The 13690-nt window shown below is 38.1% G+C and overlaps 2 protein-coding genes across 5 annotated transcripts in view; both read right to left on the bottom strand.

Moving 5' to 3' along the window:
* carmil3 (capping protein regulator and myosin 1 linker 3) overlaps positions 1 to 4761 on the bottom strand; it is an 80562-nt gene extending 75801 nt beyond the window's left edge. For 3 of the 4 annotated variants that reach the window (XM_079820348.1, XM_079820349.1, XM_079820347.1), the window contains exons 1-2: positions 4597 to 4761; positions 1348 to 1442 (exon numbers count right to left, since the gene is read on the bottom strand). In XM_079820348.1, the coding sequence (XP_079676474.1) occupies positions 1348 to 1442; positions 4597 to 4654 (153 nt within the window). In that variant the 5' untranslated portion in view covers positions 4655 to 4761. The remainder of the gene's footprint in view (positions 1 to 1347; positions 1443 to 4596) is intronic. The other variant, XM_079820350.1, reaches the window with a different exon arrangement.
* A 4500-nt stretch (positions 4762 to 9261) lies between these two features.
* LOC307128552 (tripartite motif-containing protein 16) lies at positions 9262 to 13483 on the bottom strand (the record flags this gene model as incomplete). The annotated part of the gene is made up of 6 exons (XM_079820464.1): positions 9262 to 9848; positions 9973 to 10032; positions 10110 to 10269; positions 10391 to 10633; positions 10747 to 10842; positions 13145 to 13483. The coding sequence occupies 6 exons, from the start codon at positions 13481 to 13483 to the stop codon at positions 9262 to 9264; spliced, it is 1485 nt and encodes a 494-aa protein (XP_079676590.1).
* Between the last annotated feature and the right edge of the window lie 207 nt (positions 13484 to 13690).

Here is a 13690-nt window from a genome sequence, read left to right as displayed (position 1 = left end):
CTACTCTGAACGCGAAGTGGACCAGAACTAAATGTTTTAGTTTTTTGGTCCGGACCAAATGAACCAAGCTAACTGAACTAAGTGTGAACACACAAGTGAAATAAACTCATTTAATTTGGTAAATTTCACTTATAAGTGAAAGTGTTCTAAATTCACTTATAATTCGTGGAAAAGAGCGGCTGGGACATTCTACTAAACATTTCTTTTTGTGTTCCATAGAAGAAAGTAAGTCAAACAGGTACTATAAATAGAAAGGAAGATCTCTCAGGGTTTGTCAACATCAGTCCGTAGACACTCAGCAGGAAATTAGTTTGATCCATCACCTCCTTCACCTTGTGTGTGTGTGTGTGTTTGAAACCGAACTGGGTGATTAATTTAGCTTTTGTGGCTCCAAACCCTGGCATTTCAAGTCTCCAGCTGCTTTCAATGGTCTTGAAGTGACTATCACACTCACACACATACACACACACTGGCATTCGTATGCCACCTATGCTCTCACCATCCTTCATCTCACACACACTCCCTCCAGAGTCGGTCGGTCCCTCTGACCCACCAAGACTCAATGGCCACAGTAATGCTCACTGCTCAGCAGGGGTCTGGTCTCCAACAATTTCTGTTTGTGTGTGCGCACCATCACACGTACATTGCTTTTATCATTGATTCCATTGCCCATTCTCCAAATGGACTTGGCAAAAACAACCCAACCAGCAGGCAGTAAACACTGCACACACCATTACAGAGGAGGAAAGGTTAAAGTCTTAGGCTCATTGTTTTTGTTACTGCTGCATAATAGAGGCACAACATAAAGGCACAGAGTGAATGCACACGTTTGCCCAATGCTGATGGGTTTTTAAAATTTTATAGTTCACCCAAAAAAAGGGAAAAGGTTTTGTTCATGTTGTTCCAAACCTGTATGACTTTCTTTCCTTTGTGGAACACTGTTTCTTAACAAGGACGGACGCTTTCAAGCATCACTTAGCACCAGAATGATCTGAATGATTCATTCACGAATCAAACTAATTCAGTTCTTGAGTTGAACTCACTGACTCAATGATCCAGTCACAGCAGTTAACAGCTAACTAGTGGTGATCATCACCGAATGAATGGTCTTACATTAAGGCTTCAGAAGAGCTGGACTAGTGAGCTGTAAGAATAATATGTGCTGCTTTGATATGGCCTGAGATCCCATTCATTGTAATTTTGTGAAATAAAGAATCTCTCCTTTTGAATTTCCCTAAAGCAAGTCACACAGATTTGGAACAACATGAGGGTTAATGACTAGTTTAATTTGAGTGATTTGTACATTTAAGGACATATAAGATAAGGACGTTAAATGTAGTGCCTTACCAGAATCCGATCTTCTGATTTGCCACTCTTGTTCTCTACTTTGATAGCTCTTACCAACTTGATTGATGTCTTGTCGATAACTCGTCTGACGCTCTCTGCAAAATAGAAAGGCGATGCATTAACAGCCAGAGAAGCACTCTATCTATCTCAGACATATTTTCACTGCACGCAGGGTTAAGATGACTGCATTACAACCATACGCTTTATTTTTACACTTTGTCCACATGTGTAGGTGGTTTTCTGCATGCGTAGTGTTGCTGTACACGTCCAAAGCAACACAGAAATAAAAATCACCTCAAGATGACCTTCAAAACAAAAGCAGTTTATCTGGCCTCGCACATATATTTGACCTTGGACCACAAAACCAGTCATAAGTCGCACGGGTATATTTGTGGCAATTTGCCAACAATACATTGTATGGGTCAAAATTATCGATTTTTCTTTTATTCCAAAAATCATTAGGATATTAAGTAAAGATCATGTTCCATGAAGATATTTTGTAAATTTTCTACCGTAAATATATATAAAAATTATAAGTTGTAGTAATATGCGTTGCTAAGAACTTCATTTGGACAACTTTAAAAGCGATTTTCTCAATATTTCGATTTTTTTGCACCCTCAGATTCCAGATTTTCAAATAGCTCTATCTCGGACAAATATTGTCATATTATAACAAATCAATTAGCTTATTTTAGCTTATTTATTCAGCTTTCAGATGATGTATAAATCTCAAATTCAAAAAATTGACCCTTATGACTGGTTTTGTGGTCCAGGGTCTCATATGACACCTGTGATCTAATTCCTGGAATATGCCTTTTACACTTTTACCATTAGGAAAGACTCAGAGAAGGAAGAGAAGGGAAGAAGGAATAACAGAGAAAAGAGAGAGAGGGAGGGAAGGATCAGCGTGAGACAAACAGTTAATGCAGTCGCAATCAACTTTAATCTGCGTAAAACCCAATCACGGAATCCTGGGCTTTCTGACTGACACTAAGAACAGCAAAGGGCCAAACTAGAGCACATGTTTCCATTACAGTGAGTCACAAGGGGATAAATAAATGGGTAAATGGGGTAGGGATATGTAAATGTGGGCGGAAAGTGAGAGAAACAGAAGATGAAAAGGGGGGGGGGGGGTGGAGTAAGAGAGAGAGAGAGAGAGACCACTTTGCTGCCCTTTTATTAGGGGAATGCAAAGACCGCTGTTTTCAAGCAGCACAGCACGTCTTCAATCACTGTCCTTTATATTGTATAGGAGATCTGTCTTGCCCCACTATTCCCCATTTCATAACTTTGGCTAACAATTATAGTCGCATCTAATCTCGTTGTTCATCTTTAATTAATGTTACCATTTTGATTTTTCATTTGTGTTCAATGTGCTCTTATTTTACTCTGCACTGTTTATTTTAGCATATTACATGCCATAAAAAATGCTAGTTTCTGATTGGTCAGTCACATCATTTTGTAATTAAATATTTATTATAAATTGACTTAACTATATCTGGCCTATATGCAAGTTTCATGTCTCACACATCATGTCTCTTTCATCCCACATAATCCTATAATTTCAGCTCAAATCAATAATCCACATCCATTTATATATATATATATATATATATATAGCTTTACGTTGGGGTCTGGATCACTTATTTTGTGATAAACTGGCTGACTGTACATCATCCCGTACTTATTTTTCGTATTTATTTTTTATTCTATGTTTTATTTGTTAATGCTACTTGTTTACTGTATTTACACTACTGTAATTTTACAGTAAAATTTAAATAGCATGAATTCATGGTCATTTATTAACATTGACATGTTTGTTGTCTACAAGTGCACAATGGAAAGTGTATGTTTTAGTTATACTGGTCTGCATTTTTCAAGACCTTTTAGATTATTTATTTATATGCCAGATATATATCTGAAAGCAGTAGATTATTGAAAAAATACTGATGATAATAAGACAGGTGGTACAATGGAAGGCTACATGATGACTCACAATTCACAAAAATCCCCTCTGCAGTGGCCAGTAATATACTGAACAGTGTCACCCACACAAACAGCACATGACAAAATAACGCAATAAACATGAAATCAATAACTTAAAATGCAACATTAAACACTTCAGTGTTATGTAGGCATGCATAATTGATAACACAAAATTAACTAATTTTAGAAAGAATTCTGGGAATGCCCCTCTTCTTATAAGTTGATACTTTTTACTAAAAACTATTAACTTTACAATATTTTACCCATGCAGAGCCATCATAAGGGAAGGACAAACGAGAACATCGCTCCGAGTCCATTGCAATCTTTATTTTAAAAATAAATAAATAACATCTTTAAAAATTACAGTAGGCCTATGTGTTGTCTCATACACCTTACACTATACAAATTATTGAACAATGATTGAAAAAAATATTATAGTAAAATGATATGGCAAAGTAGAGCAGTTAACAAGTTAACACTTAGGCCTATAGTTAAGTCACTAAATGGAAATTGACATAGAGAGTGGCTGGGAGCAGGAAAGTAAATACTGGGTTAGTAATAGGGATTAATTACCAAAGGAAGATAATAATGTGTGAAGGTAATTAACAGTAAGAGCGCTCCAAATGTCAAACTGCTAGTGTGTGCTCTGCTCAGTGTGTCGTTGTATGTGCCAGTGTGTGAGGACGCATCACCGTGCGCAAAGATGACGGCCTCTATGATGAGTGTGTGTTCAATCAGCCCTAAAGACAGACACACATCATGAATGTGACTGAAGAGTATCAGTCTCTCTGTGAACTTGCGTCAGCAGCGATAGGCAAATGTGTAAAGGACTGAAAGTAACTCATATCAGCGACACATCAAAGGGTGAACAGCGCGCGCGCACACACACTCAACTACCAACACACGCGCGCAAACACTGCAGGCAAACGCAACAAACACAAACACACATACAGAAAACCAATTGATCGATTTGCACAAATGTAACGTTAGTCTTTTAAAGATAGACACGAAGTAACCGTCATTATACAGCGACAAATAGAAGATTCTACCATTGATTCTACCGTTAATCACATTCAGTCTGTGTTAGAAATCATTATATCTACACAAATCTGCCACCTTATAAAACATTCACCGCTGTTAGGATTTCAAACCACTGAAAACAAAAAGCACCGGCCGCGAGCGGGGACGCGCTTAACAAATCCCATGGCGCGCGTGTCAAATGTCGGATAGGAAGAAGAAAAAAGAGCTATTGGGTTTAATCACCTGTCATTTCCCGACTCACGGTGAGAAAAGCAGTCGCGACGGTGTCTTTGGATGCCATGACGTCCAGCGCCCCTTTCCTCTTCCTTTTCCTTATCAAGCAGGAGCAGCTATAATGCTCGTTCTCCCTCAGCCAATGCCTATAAACATATCATACTGAAGAGAGCCAGAGAGGGGAGGAGGAGGGGGGCACGAGAGAGGAGTTCAGACACAAGTGTGCATATATCTATGTAAAGCGATGAATTAATAATGAAGACGCAAGGTTTTTGTGCCTGAATAAATGAGAACATGACTTTAATGTCATGTCCTTTCATCTTTTTGACTCATTTACATGCAAGATAGATAGATAGATAGATAGATAGATAGATAGATAGATAGATAGATAGATAGATAGATAGATAGATAGATAGATAGATAGATAGATAGATAGATAGATAGATAGATAGATAGATAGATAGATAGATAGATAGATAGATAGATAGCTTTAACATTTATTTTGAAGGGTTGTCTAACATACTGATTATAATTTTAACTGTAGCTACAGTGTGTTATTTGATATTACATTTAAAGTTAACACATTTTAAATATATTAAACAGCAACAACTCAAATGTGTAATTGCAAACAATACATTTAAAACGACTTGTGCTTTTGCATTCACATTTAATCATACTTTAATTTGCTTTAAATCGTTTAAATGTTATTATTTCCGGAAAAGGTACTCTTTTTAAAAAGTACCCTACGCTAAAGTGTACTTTTTCACAATAGTGTGTTTTTAAATGTTAAAACAAAATTCACTTGTTGCAGATATAGGCTGAATGCATTTCAAATTTACAGTCTTTCTCTGTCCAAAAATATTGATGACTCATCCTGCACTATACAAATTTTTGTCCTATCAAATGCCATCTAGAACGAGTAGGTCCCTCCCCCAAGATCACCTGCAACTGACTAGCAACGAAAACCTATAAGGCTAATTGAACAAAAACGACAACAAAAAAACAATGTCAAAGCCATTTAATATATCCCGCCAAACCTCTCATTTCAATAGGAAATACATCAATGCTAGAAATAAAACGTGTGTGTATTATAAAACAACAACAACTTGTTCTTACAGCTACAAGAGAGTCATACACCTTGTTAGCAGTAAGAGTGACAGACCTCGGCATCAGCCTGCTGGGTAATTGGCAGAATTTGTGACTGGTGTTTTTAGTCTATATGGTGACTCAGTATTTAAGAACGTGTATTTATAGTGACTAGTGCCAGTGTCCTTGGCAGTGAGAGAAATGGATTATTTCATTATAGAGTATTTTAAAATCCCTGTCACTCATAAAAGGATAATACAGGCAGCAAATTATGTCTATGATTGGACAGAATTGTAAGCGGGCTCCCTGAAGACCATGGCGCACACACTCTCTCTATGATGTTCTCTATTAGTGCCTATCCTTCCCTCTACACACATTTCCTGTGCTTCACTGTTGCTCTGGCATTGCTTGCTCTGTTGAAACCGTGTCTGCCCTGCACTTACCCCTAGGCTGATTCTGTGTTTGGAAGGGTGGGTAGCAGGGGGGAGGGCAGGAGGCGACTGGGTTTAGTGTTGTCCCTTGTACTAACCCTACGGGCCTCATATCTACTCAATGAGATGATGCAAGTGTGTGTGAGTATTTGCATTTGTGTGGTTTAAGGGAAAAAAAAAGAGACTGTGTATTTATTGGGACAGTGAAAGAGTGCACCCTGAAGGGAACATGACAGGAGGGACGGACTAATGCATAAAGAAGGCAAGAATGGTAATGATGACAGGACGGAGTATGTGGATGTGGTTGAAGGATTAGGGCCCGTTTACACAACATCGTGTTCAACTAAATACGGAAAACTTTTTATGTATTTTCCCCATTCATTTTCACAACAACAGCACAACAACAACAACAACAACAACAGAAATGGGTTTCAAAGTGCAAGTTTTTAAAAACAATACCATTATTGTCTCTGTGTAAACTACAAAAATGTGAATTTGTGAAAACTGTGATGTCATGCGCATGTGTATTATGTGTTCAGTCTCGTAGTTTTAGGCCTACTTTACAAAGTGAACTCGCCAATTACTAGCCTGGAATGCATAATACAGCATTTTTAATTATTATTGCGGATGACAGGGATCGTTTTGACAACGTAGTGCCAAGTGTGCCATACAAGTCAAGAAAAGTGAAGCCAAAACGTTTCAATTGCCCCCAGGTGGCTGGACCCAGTATAGGTCATAAACCCTTCCCTTTCAATGTAATCTAATGGGACGTGTGACTAACTAAACAATCAAATTTCACCTCAAATACATTTTTTCCAAAGATGGTTTCTGTCATTTTGGGTAGTTTTTATAATGCTAATGTAAGTTCAAGTGTTGATATTGACAGCGTCTCTGAACTAAGTAGTCACAGACTGACTTTTTTTCTGTTTTTTTGGCAGGAGATTTAACTTGAATTTCTACATTTCCATAACTGTTTATTTCACACCGACATAATGAGCAGTAAACTGTACTAACTGATTCTGGAGTGTGGGCAGGGCCTTTATACTACGGCTCCACTTCACGCTCACTACTTCGGGCTACGTTTCACTCCAAATTTTATGCTCCTCCGTCTCGTGGACTCGGATGTGCGTCATTGCTTACTTTGCATGAGTGCCCACTACTAGACGAACTTGTGCAAGGTTTAAATGAAATGCACTAAGCCCTTGATCACTTGAGCTGATTTATTATTTAAACCCTTTTTTTTCTTATTTGTTTTATGCACAATTCTATATGCATAAGTTGTTTGAGAAAATATATAAAATGTATGGTAACACTGTACAATAAGGTTCATTAGTTAACATTAGTTAACTACATTAGTTAACATGAACTAATAATGAACTGCACTTATAAAGCATTTATTTATCTTTGTTAATGTTAATTTCCACATTTACTAATGCATTAATAAAATCTTGCTAACATTAGTTAATGCACTGTGAACTAACATGAACAAACCATGAACAGCTGGACTTTTATGAACTAACGTTAACAAAGATTAACTAATGCTGAACAGAGGTGTTGTTCATGGTTAGTTCATGTTAACTTATGCATTAACTAATGTTAACTAATACAACCTTATTGTAAAGTGTTGCCAAATGTATATATAAAATATAGGTATATAAGCTGTTGGAGAAAAATAAAACCACACACATACACACAAATGAATAGTATAAACTTTGAGAATAATTAATTTATCATACACTTCAGTGTGATCTGCTGTGACATCACAATCAGGTTGAATTGTGGGATAGAGCTGCTTGAATTGTTCACCGGATTCAGAATAGAATTGGTTCCTCGGTTAAAATTGAGGGGATGAGGGTCTGTCCATATAAACTTTCCTGTGTGTGTGGAATGCAGCCTTGGGTCCCATATTGGGACTTTGGTGGCTTCAGTGAAGTGAAGTGAAGGTGCGTCATCCTTTTTTTTTTACAGTCTGTGCATTGTCCTCTGTTGGCGAAAAACACACACACACACACACACACACACACACACACACACACACACACACACACACACACACACACACACACACACACACACACACACACACACACACACACACACACTCACACACACACACACACATGTTGGGTTTTCATGTTTTATGGGGACTTTCCATAGGCGTAATGGTTTTTATACTGTACATACCGTATATTCTATCCCCCTACACTGCCCCTGCCCCTAAACCTAACCCTCACAGGAGACATTCTGCAATTTTACATTTTCAAAAAACATCACTTAGTCTGATTTATAAGATGTTTTCCTCATGGGGACCTAAAAATGTCCCCACAAGGACGAGGATTTCGGATATTGCTATCTTTGTGGGGACATTTTGTCCCCATAACGTGATGATTACCAGTCCACACACACACACACACACACACACACACACACACACACACACACACACACACACACACACACACACACACACACACACACACACAAACACAAAAAAAAGTTTGCATTGTTGCCGCCTCAACCCGAGGACTACCTGAAGGAAAATCGTGGACTTGGCAACGCTAAACAGACCCTAAACAGACACATCTGAACAAGCTAACCAAGGTCTTCAAGATTACTTGAAAGCTACAGGCAGGGTTGTACCCTGTGTTTATAAAATTATGCATGTTGCAATAGTTTATAAAATAGTACATAAAATCAAATATATTCAATAATCATGCAATGATTCATTCAATACAAAACTTTTTTTTCTTTCAAAACACACCGCTTTGATATGCATTCTCTGTTATTCTTGACTAAACTTGTGTTGTCCCTATTACAGATGCTGATAAACAGATTGAATTTAAAACTTATGTAGTGCTGCCACCAAGTGTTGAAATGTAAAAAAAGGCATTCTTCCTCTGAAGCCTGATGAATGATTACAAATAACCAAGTCCAGGTTTCACAGACAGGGTTTAGATTAAGCCAGGAATTAGGCCTTAGTTCAATTAGGATATGTAATTGGCTTGTTATAAACATGAATGTGTGCATCTTGAGACAAAACAATGGCACTGATATATTTTAAGATATGTCAGTGCAAGTTGCTTTCAGTTAAAACAGCTCAACATGCATTTTAGTCTGGGACTAGCGTAAACCTTATCTGTGAAACCAGGGGTAAAACTTACAAACTGGCAAACTTAAATGGAGAAGAAAGGGGCATCTTAGTCTCATTTTTCACTGGATCACAAAGTCTCACATAGGAACCTTTCCCAGCCAGTCCGAACCCAGGATAAACAGGCTCACTAAAAACAGTTTGGTGCTTATAAATGAGACTCATGTTGTCGGAAACATTGTAAAATGCCAAGATTCCAGCCCTGTAGTTCAAATACACTCCTATTTTGGAGCCATGCGATTGAACCTTCGAAAATGTTGTCTTATTGTCATGCCAAAATTCAAAATGGACTCTGTTACAGCGTAGTCCCCATGAGCGTGGATTCCTCCCAAACAGAGTACGCTGCTTGCCTTTCCTACGGATCCCTTGGTAGGACACAGCAATGCAGACCCAGGTGCCCCCGCCAAACTCCACCTCCCAATATTTAGGGTTCCCTCTGAGACCTTCATTGCACAGGATCTGTGCCCTGCAGTTAAACCTCTGAGTCTGTTCAGGATAGTCCTGGATCAGGTGCGAGGCCAGCACCTCTCTGTCGTCTTTTCTCATGATGAGACTTTCATGCGCTGTGTTGGTATTAAAAGTGAGCTTTGATGCATCTGAGGTGAACGGATGGACAGATGAAAAGATGCAATATTAGGGGATACATTGCATAACTTTTCCAATTGCCAAATTATAACATAAAACATTTTCTGTGCATTCAGTTCTCTACTGGAAACTTACACTGTAGAAACTCCTCTCGAGTCTTTGGTGGCGGGGATGTTACAATTCTTGTGTTTTTCACTGCAAAGAAAAATAGTTAAGGTGAATTGAAGGCATATTATAATCATAAAATATGTATTTAAATAAAAACGTCTAACCTTTTCTTGAAATTGTGAATAAACTCAACTTGCTGGTCATGTTTAGCTTTTCTGTCAGTTCATTAACTGCCATGGAGTCACGCTCAAAAGAGTTGTATGGATGTACGTGGAAGACAAAGGATTTTTTATACTCGGTCAGCAAGGGCATAGACACAGCGCTCTGCAGAGTAGAAAATACTTTAAATGCACTTGAACAGTGACTGAACATTTTATTTTTTTGTTGGCAATCCAACAAGCATCCAATTCTACATCTGTTTCATAGCCATTTCCAGTGACTGTACCTCAAGAAATCGAACATTATTGTTTGCATGAGAGAGCAGCTCCAGGTGTTGTAGATCAGCACCTAAGGTCTTCATATTACTGATCTCCTGGTGTAGAGTCTGTATGAATCCATCTGCTTGCTTCACTGCAGATTGTGTCTGACCTTGGATCAGCTCTGTCACTTTGGTTTGATTGTCCTTCATAGACTGGATCAGCTCAGTGAACTCTTTCTCATTCTTCTCCAGTGCCCTACTTGCTGAAGCCTAATAAGGAAGAGGGAGCAGAGTGGATGTCTTAAAATTAGCTATACAAGCAATACCATACCATAAAAATGAAGACAGTTACAGGTTCAAAGCTAAGTTAAGTGCCCTCTAACCCTGAAAATCTCAACAGCTTGTCTCAGCTCTTGCACATCTTTTTCCTTTGCTTCAATTATGTCAAGGGCCTGCTTCTGCAACTCCCCCAACTTAACCTTAAAAAGAAACAGGATTGCAATTAAATTCAGTAGAACCCATTCAAGTGTTTTTAAGCCTTTTATCACTTTTATTGGCACTAATTGTACAGAAAAATGACATGGGCCAGACTCAAATTCATTCCACCCACATAAGCAATGTGTTGAGCATGTGTGTTAACTGGTAATAGTCTGGTATTTGGCCATTTTGGCATTATCACTCAAAGGGCTGAATATTTGCCATCAAGGGAATAAAATACATATACAGTGGCATGAAAAAGTATGTGAACCGCTTGCAGAATTTATGTGGTTCCGGAACTGTTGAAAAATCTGTTAAAATTTTGAAGCCATACCAAGCCAACCAGCTACGATGTGAATTCCAACATTGCAAATTTTATTTTGAAGCAAAAATAACTATAATCCCATGAGGCATTGCATTGAAGCATTCATCAAATTGCTGACTATAGAACGGATGTTTTAAAGGGTTAATTCAACCAAAAATTAAAATTCTGTCATTAATCACTCACCCTCATGTAGTTCCAAAGCTGTAAGACCTTCGTTTATCTTTGTAACAAAAATTAAGATATTTTTGATGAAATCCGAGAGCTCTCAGACCTCTCAGCAATTTAATAAACACTTGTGCAGAGTCCATGTGACTCCAGTGGTTCAGCCTTAATTTTATGAAGCGACGAGAATACTTTGTGTGTGCAAAAACAAACAAAAATAATTACTTTATTCAACAATTTCGGTCTAGCCTGTGTCAGTCTTCCAGGCAGTTTACATTGTAAATACAGTGCAGTTCCTGCGTCATCATCACACACATGCGTCGTGGTGCTCACGTAAACAGCATCGGCTGCCGTAGAACTCAAAAGCGCTGCACTGCTTACAACGGAAAACGCGTAGGAGACTGGCACAGGCTAGAATGAAATTGTTGAATTAGTTATTTTTGTTTGTTTTTGCGCACAAAAAGTATTCTCGTCGCTTCATAAAATTAAGGTTGAACCACTGGAGTCACATGGACTAGTGTTTATTAAATTGCTGAGAGGTCTGAGAGCTCTCGGATTTCATCAAAAATATCTTCATTTTTGTTACAAAGATAAACAAAGGTCTTACGGCTTTGGAACTACATGAGGGCGAGTGATTATTGACAGAATTTTCATTTTTGGGTGAACTAACCCTTTAAAACATTCTTTCTATAGTCAGCAATTTTATGAATGCTTCAGTGCAATGCTTCATGGGATTATAGTTCTTTTTGCTTCAAATTTAAATTTGCAATGTTGTGATTCACATCGTAGCTGGTTGGCTATTTTACTATTTTAGTAATTTTATTTTAACAATGTTAACTACACGAAACAAGAGGGACAAGAGACCACTTTAATTTACAGCCCGCAGATTCATACTTGCCCTGTAACTACATGGATATTACCCCTTAATTAAAACATACTTAAAGTATAAATAATGTGTTCATTTTTCTGATAGTTTCCCTTTATTCCCCCAATATGACATATTGTTCCCTTATACCTACATGTACTTACTTTATAGTTACACTATAATTACCAAAAAGTATGCTGTAAATTCTCTTTACTTACGCAGTACTTTCCGGGCCGTAATCTAAAGCGTTACCAAATATCTTAATTTGTGAATGAAGGTCTTATGGGTTTGGAACAACATGAGGGTGAGTAATTAATGACAGAAACTTCATTTTTGGGTTCACTATCCCTTTAAGTTCAACTATCAACTATCTATTAACTAAGTTCAACTAACTTCAACTATCCCTTTAAGTTCACACACATACATGTTGACTCTTTGATAGGTGGAATTGTCTGCACAGCTTCATGGGTAGTGTAGTTTTCTATATCAATTCCGTTGTTAAACATGATTATTATTAAAGTATGTTGAAATAATCCTCACAGATGGTTTCAACAAAAGCATATACCGTCAATGAACAAACTCTGAACTCACAGTAGGTCTGTCTTTAAACAATTCTAAGTTATTGTTAAAACCCAATATCAGTTTTTACTTGACTGTTGCCTTTTCTGGGTGTGACACTGTGACTTAATGAATGGGGCAGGGAATCCTCTTAGTGACCTTTCATTTCTAAGGTGAAAGTTAAGAGAAATATTCAAAAGATTTTGCTTTATTTTGGGAAAGAGGATAATGCCCTTTTGTTATGGGCACTGACTCTGCAACTCACATCACAAAGATATTATAGCACACACATCGCTCAAGTATCGGTTATTACATAGCCAACATTAGCCTATCAATACGAAACACCAAGTCCTGGATAAGAATGCCATTCTGAATTTTAAGTCACATTTCTGACCTGTTTATTGGCCACCTCCTCTTCTATTGCAATGACATTATGACCTCTGTGCTTATCAATAATGCACAGGTGACAGATGCAGCGTTGGTCTGTGTGGCAGTACACCTCCAGCATCCTGCCATGATCAGGGCAGATGTTCTCCTGCAATGTTGCATTCGGCTCCACCAATCTGTGCCTCTTTCCCACGTGCAAAGTGTTATGCAAGTCAAGATGAATATCACAGTATGATGCCACACACTCCAGGCAGGCCTGTTCAGCTTTCCGCTTCCTTCCAACGCACGCATTGCACTCCACATCTGCGGATCCACTTGAATGAAGAGTTGGAGCAGTTTCCTCCATGATTGTTGATGTGCTGGCACTGGCAGTACTTGACTGAGTTTCGTTTCTGTGGAAGTATGATTATGGCACTGGCAATGCAGAATTAAAATATCAAGGATAAGGGTGTGGTTTCAACCCCGGAGCTAGGGCAATGACTCAGAGGACTGCTATTGACAAAACTACTGAAAGAAGCCAAGCCATATCCTTTCACAATGAATCAATATAATC

Source organism: Gobio gobio, assembly GCF_949357685.1.
Source record: "Gobio gobio genome assembly, chromosome: 6".
NCBI lineage: Eukaryota > Metazoa > Chordata > Actinopteri > Cypriniformes > Gobionidae > Gobio > Gobio gobio.
This window is presented reverse-complemented; position numbering and strand designations above follow the sequence as displayed.